The 17136-nt window shown below is 41.7% G+C and overlaps 1 protein-coding gene across 2 annotated transcripts in view; it reads right to left on the reverse strand.

The window, feature by feature from the left end:
• Positions 1-12484: 12484 nt before the first annotated feature.
• The window catches only part of GRAMD2B (GRAM domain containing 2B), a 78788-nt gene continuing 74136 nt past the window's right edge, over positions 12485-17136 (reverse strand). For both annotated transcript variants that reach the window (XM_070742848.1, XM_070742849.1), the window contains exon 14: positions 12485-15937. In XM_070742848.1, coding sequence (XP_070598949.1) covers positions 15896-15937 — 42 coding nt within the window. In that variant the 3' untranslated portion in view covers positions 12485-15895. The remainder of the gene's footprint in view (positions 15938-17136) is intronic.

The raw sequence follows: 17136 nt of genomic DNA on the forward strand, positions 1-17136 counted from the left end.
TCTCTGAACGCTAACTTCCGCGTTCGGCGGCAGCGGTTTTTTTTGTTGTTGCACGGATTTATTGACTTTACATTGTTTCCTATGGGAAACAATGTTTCGTCATACGAGCGTTCCGACTTACGAGCCTCCTTCCGGAACCAATTAGTCTCGTAAGTCGGGGTTCTACTGTACTTAAAAAAATACATTGAGCATTTGAGAATATTTAGGAATGATTTTGAACTCTCTTGCAAAATTGTGTGTGTGTGTGTGTAGGGGAGTATCCCATTCAGAAAATGGTTGCCTTGAAGAAAATAACTAATTACAAAGCACACATTTATTAAATGTAACCATTCTTTTCTAAAGCCTCTCTCCCACAAATGTACTTGCTATCATCCAAATCTCTCTTTTGTTCTTATTTATTTATTTGTTTGTTTGTTTATTTATTTATTTATTAGATTTGTATGCTGCCCCTCTCCGCAGACTCGGGGCAGCTAACAACAATAGTAAAACAGCATATAACAAATCTAATGTTTAATAATTAAAAAACCCTTATTAAAACCAAACATACACACAAACATACCATGTATAAATTGTATAGGCCTAGGGAGAAAGGAATATCTCAATTCTCCCATACCTGATTACAGAGGTGGGTTTTAAGGAGCTTATGAGGCAAGGAGGGTGGGGGCAGTCCTGATCTCTGGAGGGAGCTGGTTCCAGAGGGTCGGGGCCACCACAGAGAAGGCTCATCCCCTGGATCCCGCCAGATGGCATTGTTTAGTTGATGGGACCCGGAGCAGGGATTTGTGCGGCAGAAGGCGGTCCCGGAGATATTCTGGTCCGATGCCATGAAGGGCTTTATAGATCATAACCAACACTTTGAATTGTGACCGGAAACTGATTGGCAACCAATGCAGACTGCAGAGTGTTGGTGTAACATGGGCATATCTAGGGAAGCCCATGATTGCTCTTGCAGCTGCATTCTGCACGATCTGAAGTTTCCGAACACTTTTCAAAGGTAGCCCCATGTAGACAGCATTACAGTAATCGAGCCTCGAGGTGATGAGGCCATGAGTGACTGTGAGCAGTGACTCCTGGTCCAAATAGGGCCGCAACTGGTGCACCTGGTGAACCTGGGCACAAGCCCCCCTCGCCACAGTTGTAAGATGTTTCTCTAATGTGAGCTGTGGATCAAGGAGGACTCCCAAGTTGCGTACCCTCGCTGTGGGGGTCAATGGTTCTCCCCACAGGGTGATGGATGGACAGATGGAATTGTCCCTGGGAGGCAAAACCCACAGCCACTCCGTCTTATCAGAGTTGAGTTTGAGTCTGTTGACACCCATCCAGACCCTAAAAGCCTCCAGGCACCAGCACATCACATCCACTGCTTCGTTGACTGGACAACCAATGTTGTATGTAGCATGTCCACCATTTAAATTCTTTAAAGCAGATAAAAGGAAATCTGGGTATTATAATGCTAAGAGCTGGAACTTTGTTTTATAGTTTGCTAGCTTCTCTGATTTTGAATTAAAATACTTTTTATTAAATTTAAAATGTCAGATGAGAATCTTGGCTGACACTGGGGATCCTCATGATAAAGGTTATATTTGTCACTTTAGCTTCATAGCTACAGTAAGTATTCCCAGCTATTCAAGTGTAATATTACAGGTCAGGATGTAATTGATTACAAGTCTAGCCACTAAACTATGGTCAAGGTATGTGCCTAAGCAAGAGCCAAGGTGGCACAGTTGTTAGAATGCAATATTGCAGGCTAATTCTGTCAACTGCCAGCAGTTAGATCCTAACCGGCTCAAGGTTGACTCAGCATTTCATTCTCCGAAGGCCAGTAAAATGATGTTCTAGAACAGTGTTTCCCAACCTTTTTTGAGCCGCGGCACATTATTCGTATTTTCAAAATCCTGGGGAACACTGAAAGGGGGGGGGGGGGCGGGCTAAAAAAAAGTTTGGACAAAAAAACCCTCTCTCTTCCTCCCTTTCGCTCTATTTCTCCCTCTTTCTCTCTTTTCCTTCCTTCCCTTCATTCTCTCTCTCCATCCCTCTTTCTTTCTTTCTTCCTCTCTTTTTTGCTCTCTTTCTCTCTCCCTCCTTCCCTTCCTCTATGTCTTTCTCTCTCCCTTGCTCTCTCTCTCTCTGTCTCTCTTACTATCTCTTTCTTGCTTTTTTCTCTCTCTCTTGCTCTCTCTCTCTTTCACTGTCTTGCTATATGTCTCTTTCTTTCTCTTTGCCTCTCTTGCTATCTCTCTTTCTCTCTCTCTGTCTCTCTTGCTATGTCTCTCTTTCTTTCTCTTTCTCTCTCTCTCTGTGCCTCTCTTGCTAAGTCTCTCTTTTACTCTTGCTATGCCTCTCTTTCTTTTTCTCTCTCTCTGCCTCTCTTGCTGTCTCTCTTTCTCTCTCTCTCTGCCTCTTATATGTCTCTCTTTCTCTCTCTCTCTCTCTCAGCTGACTGCAAGCGGGAGCCCTGACGGTGGCAGCTGGACGTGGTGCTGCACACCGTATATGCCAGGCACGCAGCGCCAGCATGTACGACGTCCAGCAGCACGTCCAACCGCCACCGTCAGGGCTCCCACTTGCAGTCAGCTGAGAGAGAGAGAGAGAGCGATCCCTCTCGCCACCGCCATTTCCCCGCGACTGCCTGCGGCCGCTGCGGCCACCCCCCTGCTCCCATCGGACACTTGCCGTCGACGCCAGAGGAGCTCCAGCTGGGCGGGGCGCTGCCGGTACTTCCGTCCTGGGGCTCCCGCTCGCAGCTGTCCCCTGCCTCCTGCTCGATGCCGCGGTTTTCGGCGCTCTCCTGCTGGGCCCCAAAGAAGGAAGGCGGGAAAAAGGTGCGAAGAATGGAGCTCTCCTTCTGCCTGCCTTCCTTTTTTGGGGCCCAGCAGGAGAGCGCCGAAAACCGCGGCATCGAGCAGGAGGCGGGGGACAGCTGCGAGCGGGAGCCCCAGGACGGAAGTACCGGCAGCGCCCCACCCAGCTGAAGCTTGGCGGCACACCTGGCCATGTCTCGCGGCACACCAGTGTGCCGCGGCACACCGGTTGGGAAACGCTGTTCTAGAAGAGGGGTCCTCAAACTTTTTAAACAGGGGGCCAATTCATGGTCCCTCAGACTGTTGGGTGGCTGGACTGGCTGGGGTAGGTGTGGCTAGATGGTCATGTGACTGAGTGAGTGTGGCTAGGTCATGTGTCTGGGTGGGCGTGGCCAATTTAACAGTCCATTAAACAATGCACATAAATTAAACTTTAATTTGTTTTGCTTTAATTTGTTTTATTTGCTTTTGTTGCCATGTTGCTCTTTTGGTTGACTTTTCTTTTCACTAGATCACTTTTTCAATTGTTTAGGAGTCTGGTGGAACACTTCGAGAAACTAAGTTTTGCAACAATTCTTCTCAGCCCCAAGGAGCTTGAGAAATCTCTCTCTCTCTTTTTCTGTTTCTCTCTCTCTCTCTCTCTCCCTCTTTCTTTCTTTCTCTCTCTGTCTGTCTGTCTTTCTTTTTTCTCTATCTATCTTCTGGAGGCTGGGGAGGTAAAATGCAGGCAGTTTCACCCATTGTTTGGCCTCCTGGGCGTCTGTGCACCCCATTTTTCATCTCCCCCACCTCCAGCAGCATTCTGCAGTCAAAAACCAGGCAAAAACAGCCCCCCCCTTTTTGCTAAAAAAGGCTGGTTTTGCCCATTTTTTGGCTGTATGGGGCATCTATGCCTCCCATTTTTAACCTTCTACACCCTTTAACAACATTCTGCAGGGCAAAATTGTTGCCCTTACTTTTCAGTTCCAGCCTACAGAGCTGGAGAGGGGCGGCATACAAATCCAAAAATTATTATTAGTTATTATTATTGTGAAGGTAAGTCCTGTGCTCAATTGAAGGTGGGCAGGACAATGTATGTGGGGCAGCCTTATGATCATATATGTGGGGGGGCTTTGGTGGCCTGCATGTGGTCTGTGAGCCGCAGTTTGAGGATCCATGATCTAGAGTATTGGGGTCAATACGCTGACTTTATAAACTACTTAGAGAGGGCTGTAAAACAATATGAAGTGATAAGTCCTATTGATATTGCCAATATGATGACCCAATAGTGGTTTGATTGAAAGCTATGCAACAACCAAAACACATTGGTTAATACCTCACTACTGATAATGTTGCAAGGTTTTTGAACTTTGCCTTATTTATTTATCTTCCTTTATTTCTGATTGACTGTAAAGTTTTCTTCATTTTTGAATAACTATAAAGTTTCATCACTTCAACCTATTTTTACCTGGTCTCCTACCCACCATTTTTCTCTTTTTGCATTTTCAAATTTTGCATTTGGACCATGACAATAATTCATCAAGGATATATAATAGAATATATAATATTAGAACAAAGTGTTCAATGGCCATCAAATATAAATGTATATGAGTAATTGTATATTTTGTTCATATAGAAAAATACTCTTGTGGATGAATGCATCAACATTACAAGTGTACAAAGGAGTCGGGCTTTATCCTGCCGTAATTGCCACCCTTAATGCTTTAAAAAAAACTTGCTTGGAGGTGCCACTTTTCATTTATTTTGCCTGGACAAAAGAATGATCATTCAAAAAAGTAGTATGTGAAATAATTTATATTAAATGTGGTTAAGCTTTTAATAATGATGTCCATTTGGCTCACATTTCCCAGAATTCCAAGATGCAACATGCATGTCAAGACAAGGCTGGTTGGGTATTGTAGCCCCATCAAACTTAGTTAAAGTCTTAGTTTTATTATCTGCCTCAATGCTAGTGTAATATCAAAGGCGTTTCTGATTCAGTATCTTGATTTAAAGTCACAATAATGTTTAACACCCTTTTCCAATCTTTTCATTTCTGTAAAAATTGCTTTCTATATGAGACTTGCCCAACTAAAGTTTGCTTTATTTGTTCCTTTGGCAGCAGCTGTTCAAAAATTATTGCCTTCCCATTTCCTGCAATGCATTGGCAAAATGCTTCTTGATAGAAAGTTACCCTATTACATTTTATTGTTTAAGAGAATGAAAACTGGTAGTTGCCTTCATATTTTGATCTTGACCTCTGTTTGAGCTACCTGGGTAGTCAGAGTTCAAGAGACCCACTACGGGAGAGCTGATTGTGTTCAGTGCTAAAACAGTGCTTTGTTTTTATTTTTTATTTTTTTATTTTTTCTCTGTTGTCTTAAAAATATAACTAACACTGTAAATAAAGGAGAGCAATTCAGCAAGCCAAGTAAACAACAGCAACAAATAATTTTAAAGGATTATTCAAAATTTTAAAAGAGGAACAACAGCCTTTCAATACAATTTTTAAAAATCCTATGGATAAAATGAAGATCAGGGCAATATTTTTGGGGGAGTGCAACTAGAACTTGTGTAATGTGAAACAATGTAAGCTGATGGAGAGTGCAACTAACTAGTAACAAAAAGTATTGCGCCGGATGCGGAATGAACACAAGGACACCGAAGCTGGGTAAAAAGGATCACTTTTATTAACATATCAATAAAGAGACCTGCAGAGGTTGCTAAATGGGGTAGAATATCCTATATCAAACATACTTGGGCAACTAATGGGTGTAACTCCTTACATGGGCAGTGCGAGGCTTTAACCAGCCTACGCCCAGCCGTGGATGCCACGCCTCAGGCATGTGGGAGGGCTCATCCCCATGACCCGGAATGGGAAATGATGTAAGTGTTGTGTTTGGGCCTGGGCCAGCCGTTGCTCCCACAGATGGGAGAGACGCGGCACAAAGTGAATGTGAAAGCCTGGCTGACAGCCAGGAAGATGTGGCAGACAGCCAGGAAGACGTGGCAGACAGCCAGGAGGACGAGGCCACTGGGACGCAGGATTCAGCAGACAGCCCAGGGGATTTGGCATGCAGTCCCTCAGACTGTCTTTCGTCCCTGGGTTCTTCTGCAGATCAATATATTGATCTGCGTAGCCAAAGAGCTATGCAAAGAAGGGATCGCTTTAAGGAGTATTACAAGTCATTATAGGAGCACCTGGGCTGGGTGTGGTTCTTATACTGAGGGCTGGATGTGGTTCCCTTAATGAGGGATAAAAGGGAACAAAGGCCAAGGCAAACTGTGGCTGTTTATCTGTGTTATTTTGTGGTTCCTGCTCTGAAGTTTCTGTTTCGTGCCGTTGGAGTTTTCAACCCAGCTTTTTCAGACAAGTGGGAGGTGAAAACTCTGGGACTTGCTGTTTGCTCCAAAGATTCAAAAGGACTCCTGAAACGTCTTTGCTCATTCCAGGTTGTCTTTGTTTGTTTTTTCCTGTGTTTTTGTATGCGGCTGAAGTAAGCCTTGCACTCTCATTGTTTTCGGACACTAAGAACTGTTTTTGAGTAACCCTTTTTTGTTTATCTAATACAAGTTTGCTGATTAGCAGAGCACGTGTGTGTTTTATTTCTTTTCCTTGGACTGTTATGCATTACCTGAGCCCAGTCAGGCAGAACAGTAAGTGAGCCCCAAGAACACCTCCTTCTCACCACCCCGGCTGGGTAGGCAGCGTGAGTTGTATAAAAGGGGCAGCCCATCATCTTCCAAAAGATGCCCAAGGGAGAACACACAGTTGCTACTGATACCCTTTCGGTCCCATTTCTGCCACAGCAGGAGGTCAGATCTCTATCTTGGCCCCCTGCAGCCCCCTAGACCTGCCCCAGCTCATGCAGGCACCACTGCAGGTCTGAGAGAAAATGTCATTCCCATCTGAACTACATCGGCCCAGTGAAAGACAGGGGAGTTAAAACAGATACCCGGGTGTCTGATCATTGTGCCCACATCTGCCTTAAATAGTTTGCCCCTTGCTTTGTTAACCTGTACCTTTGTCCTTACCACTGCCGTTGCTTGATGGTATATCTCGAGCACCTTCCATTGAAGGGTATCAGACCACATGAATTGTGTGTTGGGCCATAGGCTCTGCAAGACCCGAAGGTCTACCATGACTTGACATCTAAGTGCCAAGTCCTTCAGAAACTCCAAGGTCATTGCCACCAATGTGCAACTAACCATCTGTGGCCCTTCCATGGCTCCAAAATTTCAACAATGGGAGAAGGCCATCTCAACGGAGACCTCTGCGCCCTAGCCATTCCAATATGGACCAGCGACTCAGTGACAGCTGCATTCCCCAAGATGAAGTTGCAGCACTTCTTCCAGCCCAAAAAACCCACGCTGTGGCTGCAGATCCATATTGTGGGCAAACCAAAGGGCAAACCAAAGGGCAACTCCTTAGCAATTCACACGTAACAATGTGGAACAGGGCCAGGACCTGGAGAAATGGCAAGAACAAAAACATTGTTAGCCGCCCGGGTCCAAACTAGCCTTTACACTGGTGTTCCGAACGTACTCCCTGTGGGTCACAGACTTCCATCTGCCAATGGATTTTATTTGCTCCATTGAAAAACCTGCTGAAGTTGCTGTTCATGCCACTCCTCATTGGCAGGAGTGCATTTTGTATTGTTAGGCGGAGGGGGTATCCCCCCGATTCCCTGCAGGGCCTTTTTTGCAATGGCTCCAAAACTAGTATTTATTCATCAGTAACCCATCCTAATGGCTGAACAGGTACCCTTCACTGGCCCCCCTGTTTTCTTTGAATGTGTCAATGCTGACACCGGGAATATTTCCTTATTTGCTGCACTCGAAGGTGAACAGCTTACTCTCTGCCCCCCTGATCAGTCTTGGGGTGCCTGAAACACCACTGTTCCTTGCTGGATCGCTGGAAAGCACTGAAGGATCAATCACTGTGAGATGATGCCAGCACCTTGTTGACACAAAATGTTCCGCTGTGGCCGCTGTGTGAAACAGCAGTGCGTCATAAGACGAGGAGCAAGTGTCATCCAACCCGCTGATCCCAAGTAGCTGGGAAATGGAGAGCGTCATCCACTCCTTTTCTGGGTCCTTTCCCTGGAGCATCCCTTCAATATCCCCATCTTCTGAAATCGCCAGAGTTTTCTTTTTCAATAATTTTCTTTCCTTTACTTATATTTTCACTAGGGAGATTCTTAGGGCAAACTAAATTATATACTGTAGTTTGGAAAATAAAGAGAAAGCTCAATATACAAAAACCCATTGAGATTTCAGCAGAAACGGTTGTTTTCACTGATAAACATCCATAGCAAATACTATCATGCTCCCTGATCACAATCCCTGATCCCTGACATCCGACAGCATTTAATGCTGGCAGGGAAAGGGGGGATGGCCGGCAAACAAGGTGGTGCACGCCTGGTGATCAGTACAGTCCTGGGCGCTGCCTGCTGATGCCGCTAAGGGGGAGGGGGATATTGACATTAGTGGTAGTCTTTAGGTTAGAACAGGGCTCTCCAAACATGGCAACTTTAGGACTCATGGACTTCAACTCCCAGAATTCTCCAGCTAGCATACATGAAATTGTCCATTTTAAAGTTGCCACATGGAACAAGGTATGAATAAAGTTTATGGTCTTTTCTCTAGAACATGGGTGTCAAACTCATGGCATCACATTGCTGTCATGTGGTGTTTTGTGACACTTTTTCCCTTTGTGAAGCTGGGTGTGTGTGTGCCTGAATGCGATGCATCTGGCCCATGAGCCACCAGTTTGACACCCCCGCTCTAGAACTAATGTTAACTGACATATATTTAAGGATAAAACACCTATAATTAGGATAATATGAATTAAAGAACAAAATACAATATAGGAAGCACCATAGGGCTGTGGTAGTGATGTTTTGTAGAGATATAAAATTATGGGAAGATAAAACAACTGGTGCTGATGTAAATGAAATATAGACATGTTTTCTTTTATGCCTCAGGCTAATGAATTTTGTTATCTTATTTCGTATTCCCTTTATGCACATTTTATGCAATGTTGCTGGCCCCCAAAGAGATGTTTGCTTTAAGTAGTGAAAAATTGCTCCCTGGCTACCTTGCTCCATTATCAAAACTTTCCATAAAGTGAATGAATAATTTTTCATTTTCTTCTGTGAAAAGATTAGAGGGGGTTGCCTTTCTGAAAGTTACATTGAGCCTTCACTGTTTTGTTACAGTCTTCTGGGTGAATACATTGTACAATAAATTGGGAGACCAATTATTGCAAAATGTAGTGTTGTAGGCAGGGGTGGGTTCTAGTTTCCTTTGCCGCCAGTTCGTTCCTTGATATACCCTGTGTGTGTGGGTGCATTCACCGTGCTAAAAAACCGGCTTCTGCACATGTGCAGAAGCAAAAAACAAAATGGTGGTGCCTATGGTGCTGCTGAGAGAGTTGATTTGGGTGTGTGGCAGGCCTGGGTCGCTGCCAGTTCCAATAACCCAGGTCGCCAAGTTACTGCCAGTTCCATAGAACTGGTCCTAACTGAGAAGAACCCACCTCTGGTTGTGGGCTATCAATGCAAATAGTCCTCAAACTTGGGGGTTCAATTATGGTTGTAGGTTGGGGATTACCTATACTTGAAATCCATAAGAAATCAGTAGTATTTTTCTTTCTCTGGAGTGCAGAGAAGCTCATGTATAATGATCCTGATCAATCCTTGCATTGGCCACTGTCAATGTTTCTATAGTTATTTTTAAAAGTTACAAGTACTTTGGTCCTCAGTAATCCTGAAAATCTTTGCTATAACAAACTAACAAGGTTGTTGGGAGATTATATTTCTTGTCTCCGGGCAAAGGCCAAAGTAAACATATCTGTATCTAATTTTCCTGATAAGACTCTGAAATAGCAAAGAGATAAAAATTTGCCATGCAGAGGGTAAGGGAGTCCAGACACCATAAAGTAACCAAAGGATCAATATTCCTTTGATGCTTTGACTGCACCTTTGCAGTGAATTTGAATATTGCACTCAAATACTCATTTGAATACTGCATCTTTGCAGCGTTCTTCTATATTTGCATTTATATGAATTCCACATAAACGCTCTACAGAACAATTTCATATTATGATTATTATTTTTTTGCATTAACAATCTGCTACTCGCATTTGGATTCAGAATGCTGTAACCCAAAACGTTCTATGTAACCAATAATACCCAGTCAATTTGGCTACTTTCTTAAATGTACAATAGATAGAAAATAGGTTATAATTTAATAAATGTCAATATGAAACTGAGCAACTCTAAGTGCTTGGACTGAAAATATTGACATAGTTTGCATGGGTGTAACAAAAATTCTGGTATATTAACCTCACCAGACATAGTATTGGAATCTGGATTTCAGAATCATATGAAATGGTGATAATTAAGGTTGATCTAATAGGTTTTGAACAGAGAGAACTCTGAATAGGAGATGAGGCAGTGGTTGATGAAGAAGGAATATTGTGGTGATATGTATGGGTGGTAAAGCGGTATTTTCACCAAAGAAAATTTCAAGAAGAATAATCAATAGCTAATGTTGGCTGGGAACTTCAAAACTTATAGTATAAACCTCCTGGTAAATCTTAGGATAGAGAAGGCTTATAGGAGGGTGTGTCTGGCTTGACTAAAGCTCTGTAATTCTTTAATGTGTAACGCCTATATCTGAAGTGTATAACGATGGTGACAATGTACACATTTTGCAAATACAGTCTTACCTAATCAGTTTGCTCCCATTTCAGTTTTGCTTTATTGGACTCCTGCCATGTAGGACAAAGGGCATGATTTATTCTGAGAGCCTTGACTTCTTTATGAATATGTAATAGGCCTACTGGAAATCTACAAAGAATTCAAGGGCTGGTTGGTCAACTTGTATCAGCTTAATAAAGCCGGATTAAGTGAAAGGTGTACTGTATTGCTAAGATGGAAAAAGCTGTCCCTCACTCTTTACGTATACTGTTTCTATGATTCAACTTGTATTTAAAAATTTTAATAGGCCAAGAAAAGTTGAATTCTGACCCAAGTACTCAAATTAATTAAACTCGGCTCTGTTCTGTCCAGCTTAGTTCCTCTTTGGCTAGTAATAGGCCACAAAATGAACATCATCTGAAGCTACTAGAAATTGTTTAAAAGATTCTGAGTATCAGGAAATATGGGTAAAATGGCACAGATGGATTGAGTTAAGAAATAGAAATAAAAAGATCACAAAAGATACATAATGATTAATAAAATAAAGAATATAAATATGTAAACATGAATGATTTGAATAGGGACGTTGTGATTGTATGAAATAATATGAATATTACTGAAATTAATTAATGTGTGTATTATTATAGGATTTAATGACATATCCGATGTAGCAATGCAGAAATACTGAATGTTTGCTGATGTCACGAATTTTTTTGTTTGTTGTTTGTCTGTCTTTGGTTGGTATTTATTTGTCAGTTTTAAAATATATTTGAAAACTAATAAAAAAAATTCAAAAAAAGAAAGAAAGAAATTGTTTAGCAGTCCTGCGTTGAGCTTCTAAGATTTTACCAAGCATGACAAGACACAGCATGGGAGGAAGTGAACTTGCAGCTAGGTAAGTTAGAACCCACCCCAGCACTGGGCCATTGACTTTGAAGATGATGACATGGACAAATAGGTTGAAGTGCAGAGAAAGTAAGCCTTGTTTAGGGGTCTCATTTGGTTTTGGTTGCTAAGCAAATCACGTGATTCAAAAAATCACTGGTTGCTGCTGCCTCATTCAGTTAAATTTTCTCATACATTTGTCCTATTCCTCCTTTGTATCCCCTTTCAGGGCAGAGATATTGCTTAAAGAACCTGCATCTTCCCCAGATGTTTTTTCTGGAGTAGCGTGGGCAAAATTGTCCAGCCCACATTTTTTTTCCTTTTCTCTCCTTATTTTTCTATTTAAAAAAACCACTTTATTTAACTATGAAGTTGTGAAAATATACAAATATAGATGAAGACCTATATTTCCCTGTTCTAAAAAGTATATCAACAGTTCTATTATTATTTAGTTATTATTTACAATTCTTTTATTTAAAGCAAAGATATAATTTCAAAATGATAATAATGAACAGATAATTGCTCAGGTTGTGCAGATATTATCAATATTAATATGGGCTCCAAGCAGAATATATTATATTTACAATATCAAAAAGTATGAATTTTTGAGTTTAGTGTCAAAAACTCCACTATATTATTATTTATAAATGTTTAAACTAATTTCTGACTTCCCCCTTCATTGGGTAAAGTTAATCCTCACATAAAAAGAACAAGTATCTTAATAAATTATGTTATGCCTTTTTCATAGGTTCTGGAATTATACCTAATTAAAAAAATAATAGTTGCACTTTAAATTTCATCCCCAAAATTCTCTAGGTAACTATGTATATTTTTCCTGTACTTTTTTTTGGCATGTCCACCAGACACATTCCTTTTTGTGCCATTTCCCACATTTATTACTTTATGATTTATGTACTTTGACAATTATTGATGGAGTTGTATACTATCTGCAAAATATTTTACAGCAATTGTCTTTCAAATCATAGCTTGGTATGCATTTTATAAGCTTGTCTCTTAGTTTTTCCCACTGCTGTATTGGAACTGTTCCTTTGAATCGCACTGTACAGAACTGACCTCGGGTCAAGGTATATTTAAACAAAAATGAATTCATTGTACATTCAGAAATAGTTTATTTTAAATATATAAATTACATTTCATAGAAATGACACAATTAACATCTCTGCTATATAAACAGAATGCTTGTTATTTACAGACATAGAATATTTTAAATAGCATTAATATGATCTAACTCATTTGAGAGTTTAAGAGTCAAATGAAACAGTAAGATGCGTCTTATACAAATAGTTGTCAACTTACAACAATTTGTTTAGTAACTGTTCAAAGTTAAAACGGTATTGAAAAAAAGTGACTTATGTCTGTTTTTCACACAACAGTTGCAAAATCCCCATGGCCACATAATCAAAATTTGGATCCTTGGCATCTGATTCATATTTATGACGTTTGTAATGTTCTAGGGCAGTGATGGTGAACCTTTTTTTCCTCAGGTGTCGAAAGAGCATGCACGAGTGCCCACATCCATGATTCAATGCCTGGGGAAGACAAAAACAGTTTCCCCCACTCCCTGGAGGCCCACTGGAGGCCAAAAACGGTCTGTTTCCCAACTTCTGGTGGGCCCAGTAGGCTCGTGTTTCACCCTCTTCAGGCTCCAAAGGCTTTCCTGGAGCCGGGGGAAGGTAAAAATGCCCTCTCCCATCCCCCTGAAGGCTCTCTAGAAGCCAAAAACGCCTTCCCGAAGCCTCTGTGTGAACTAAAAATCAGCTGGCTGGCACAAAACATGCATGTTGGAGCTGAGCTAGGGCAATGGCTCGCATGCCACCAGATATAGCTCCATGTGCCACCTGTGCCACCTGTGCCATAGGTTCGCCATCACTGTTCTAGGGATATATAATCACCTTTTGTGACCTTTTGATAAGCACAGTCAATGGGGAAGCCAGATTCACTTAACAATGGTGTTCCTAACTTAACAGCTGCAATGGTTTGCTTAACTGGCAAGAAATGTCATTAAATGGGGCCAAACACACTTAACAAATGTCTTGCTTAGCAACATAAATCCTGGGTTCAATCATGATCATAAATCGAGGACTATGTATATAGCAGAGTTTAAGGATATTCAAATGTAAAAATCATGGCTTTATATTAAAATGCTACGGACTAATATTGCACATTACTTCATCACTTGTTTTGAGATGCTGAACTCATGAATTAGCCATCTTTCCATAAGAATGAATGAAATGGAAATTCTAATACAAATAAGATAGATTGCAATACCCAAATACAGTATGACGTACAGTATATAACAAATAAAAGGAAAAATAAAGTAAAAAGCCGCCAAACCATGGCTTATAATTAACTTAAAGTATGTCAAATTTACAAGTTTAACAATTGGTTTGGCTGGAATAATATAGATTCCTATAATGATGTCTATATTAGTATCTGAACTTTTTCAGTTTTATAGGTGACTATGCTGTTTTATCTAAAAACAAATCAATTGCATAATTAGATAGGAATGCACAGATTTTGGGACACCTAATTCGACCTATTAATTGCCCAACATATTTAAACTCCAGTAGAAATTAAGGCTATCACTTATACAAATGACTGTATTAGTAACCCACTAAGACCAATGGGGATGCGGTGGCTCAGTGGCTAAGATGCTGAGCTTGGCAGTTTGGTGGTTTGAATCCCTACGCCATGTAACAGAGTGAGCTCCCGTTACTTGCCTCAGCTTCTGTCAACCTAACAGTTCAAAAGTATGTAAAAATGTGAGCAGAAAAATACTTGGTGGGAAGGTAAGTGTTCCATGCGCCTTTGGCATTTAGTCATGCTGGCCAGAGGTGTATTCAGGTTATTCTTACCAGTTTTGGAGAACAGGTAGGGGGAATTTTGAGTAGTTCAGACATTTCTGATTGGCCCCACCATCTATTCTCTGCCTCCCGAGTCCCAGTTGGAAGGAAATGGGGATTTTGCAGTAACCTTCCCCTGCCATGTCCACAAAGCCATGTCCACAAAGCCACACCATGCCCACAGAACCAGTAATAACATTTTTTTGAACCCCTCTACTATTGATGGCCATATGACATGGAATCATCATCAGACAGTGCTGGCTCTTTGGCTTAGAAATGGAGATGAGCACTGTCACTAGAATCGGGAAAAACTAGCACATATGTGCAATAGGAACCTTTACCTTAACACCAATGTAATTCTAAAATAATGTCAAATTAAGGTCTAAAGATAGGCAGTTTGGTATACTTTTTAAGGCACTGGGCTACAAGCCAGGAGACCATGATTTCTAGTCCCACCTTAGGCACAAAGCCAGCTGGAAGACCATAGGACAATCTCTCCTAGGGGCAGGGGTAGGCAAAGTTGGCTCTTCTATGACTTGTGGACTTCAGCTCCCAGAATTCCCGAGTTAGCACGATTGGCTCAGGAATTCTGGGAGTTGAAGTCCACATGTCACAGAAGAGCCAACTTTGCCTACCCCTGCTCCTAGGAAAGGGGTAAAGCCAAACCACTTCAGAAACTTTACTAAGAAAACTGCAAGAACAGTACAGGCAATTGACAGTGTCAACAATCACTGACACACACACACACACACACACACACACACACACACACACACACACTTCACCTGACTCAATGTATTACATATTTGGTCAGAGCAACTCTATGGAATTAGGATTGTCACTCTTTGATTGTAAAAGTCCTCTGATGTGTTTTACTTGTACCTGGACATGATAGAAAACTTTAACAATGAAGGCGTTGGTGGGTATAGATGTACATGCCTGTGTGCATTCATAATTCTGCGTAAAACAGGAACATATATTTAATTGCAGCTGAGCACGCAGCACAGATTGCATTTGGCAACTCTGTAGGAACATGCCAGAAAGAAATTTGATCAAATCAGAATGCTAACTTATTCAAATAATTTTATAGAGTCCAGCAAATGCTATTCTGGATATGTTTAGACATTCCTTCTTGTCTGGATAGGAAAAAACAGAAGGAAACTAGCATGTTTCAGATATAAGCATATACAAGCTTCCAGACATAGTTGCACAGCAAATTGTATATGCTCATATTGGTTGCCTAAACAGAACAGAATGGATTTATGGTAAGCAATATAATAGCAATAGCACTTAGACCTATATACGGCTTCACAGTGCTTTAAAACCCACTCTAAGTGTTTTACAGAGTCAGCACATTTCCCTCAACAGTCTGAATCCTCATTTTGCCGACCTCACAAGGATGGAAGGTTGAGTCAAAATTGAGCCAATCAGGATCGTAATAATAATGCCTGAGATGGATCCTCTCAGTCATCCTATACAGTGTGTAGACAAAGAAATGGATTGTTCTCCAAGAAAACAGGTGCTATTGCACAAGAGTTGTGAGTTTGAACTGAACTCAAGTACACATAACTTGATTGGCTAAGCCAAATATTATCTTCAGAGTTGCTTATCCAGAGAAAAAATGAGGTGCGAATGAAGCAATCGAAAGGCAACAGGCAGTTCACTTATTGTCTTCAAGTAGCTTCTGTAAATTGCTTTGTATCTGGGAGAAAAAAATACAGAACAGATTATATAGATAAAATTAGCTGCTACATTGACAAGAGATGAAGTGTTCAATAGGCATCGTATCTAAAGTATGATGCTGCACTATCTTTCGTTGTGACTCAATCTGGGCAAATTCATAACATTGAGGATTACATTTTAAAAACTATTATGTCTAGCCTGTTAATTCTATAGCAGTGATTTCAACCAATAGCCATCACTCCCCCATCTTGTCTTAGTACAATGTGTGTCTAGAGCAGTGTTTTTCAACCAGTGTGCCGTGAGACATGGTCAGGTGTGCCATGGGGAAATTAAACATGGGTCCCCAAACTACGGCCCGCATGCCAGATACGGCCCGTGGAGGCAATTTATCCGGCCAGCCACCTTCATCCGAACATAAACATTCCCCTCACAATCCCTCCAGCTATCAATGACAGGAAGAGTGGAGGCACAGGGAACGCTCACTGACCAATCACCTTCTAGGATTCATCCCGACCACTAGCAATGAACCAATAGCAGGCCACCTCTCATCCACTCCCAGGAAGGTCCCCGCTCGGGCTGCCGCACACTTGTCATTGTGTGGCTGGGGCGAGTAGTTGAAGCTGCTACTCCTCCCCATGGTCCCAATTTCTAATCCTGGTCAGGACTGGAGGTAAATGTTGCCACCATTCCTGCCAGGATATCCCTTTTGTGTTCATTGAAACAGGCCCAGGTTTCACACTGAGTATAAATACATTTAGAAACTATATTATTAACTGCAGTATATGTATAATATGTACTGTGTTAGATTGTCATTTTGTGTCATTTTGGTTGATGGTGTGCCCCAGGATTTTGTAAATGTAAAAAATGTGCCGCGGCTCAAAAAAGATTGAAAATCACTGGTCTAGAGAAGGGATTCCCAACTACTAGTCCAGTGATGGTGAACCTATGGCAAGGGTGCCACAGGTGGCACACAGAGCCATATCTGCTGGCATGCAAGCTGTTGCCCTAACTCAGCTCCAACGTGCATGTGTGTGCCAGCCATCTGATTTTTGGCTCACACAGAGGCTCTGGGAGGGTGTTTTTGGCTTCCAGAAAGCCGCTGGGGGAATGGGGGAGGATGTTTTTATCCTTCCCTAGCTCCAGAGAAGTCTTTGGAGCCTGGGGAAAGTAAACCACAAGCTTACTGGGCCCACCAGAAATCGGGAAACACGCCGTTTC

Source organism: Erythrolamprus reginae, chromosome 2 (assembly GCF_031021105.1).
Source record: "Erythrolamprus reginae isolate rEryReg1 chromosome 2, rEryReg1.hap1, whole genome shotgun sequence".
Taxonomy (NCBI): Eukaryota; Metazoa; Chordata; class Lepidosauria; order Squamata; family Dipsadidae; genus Erythrolamprus; species Erythrolamprus reginae.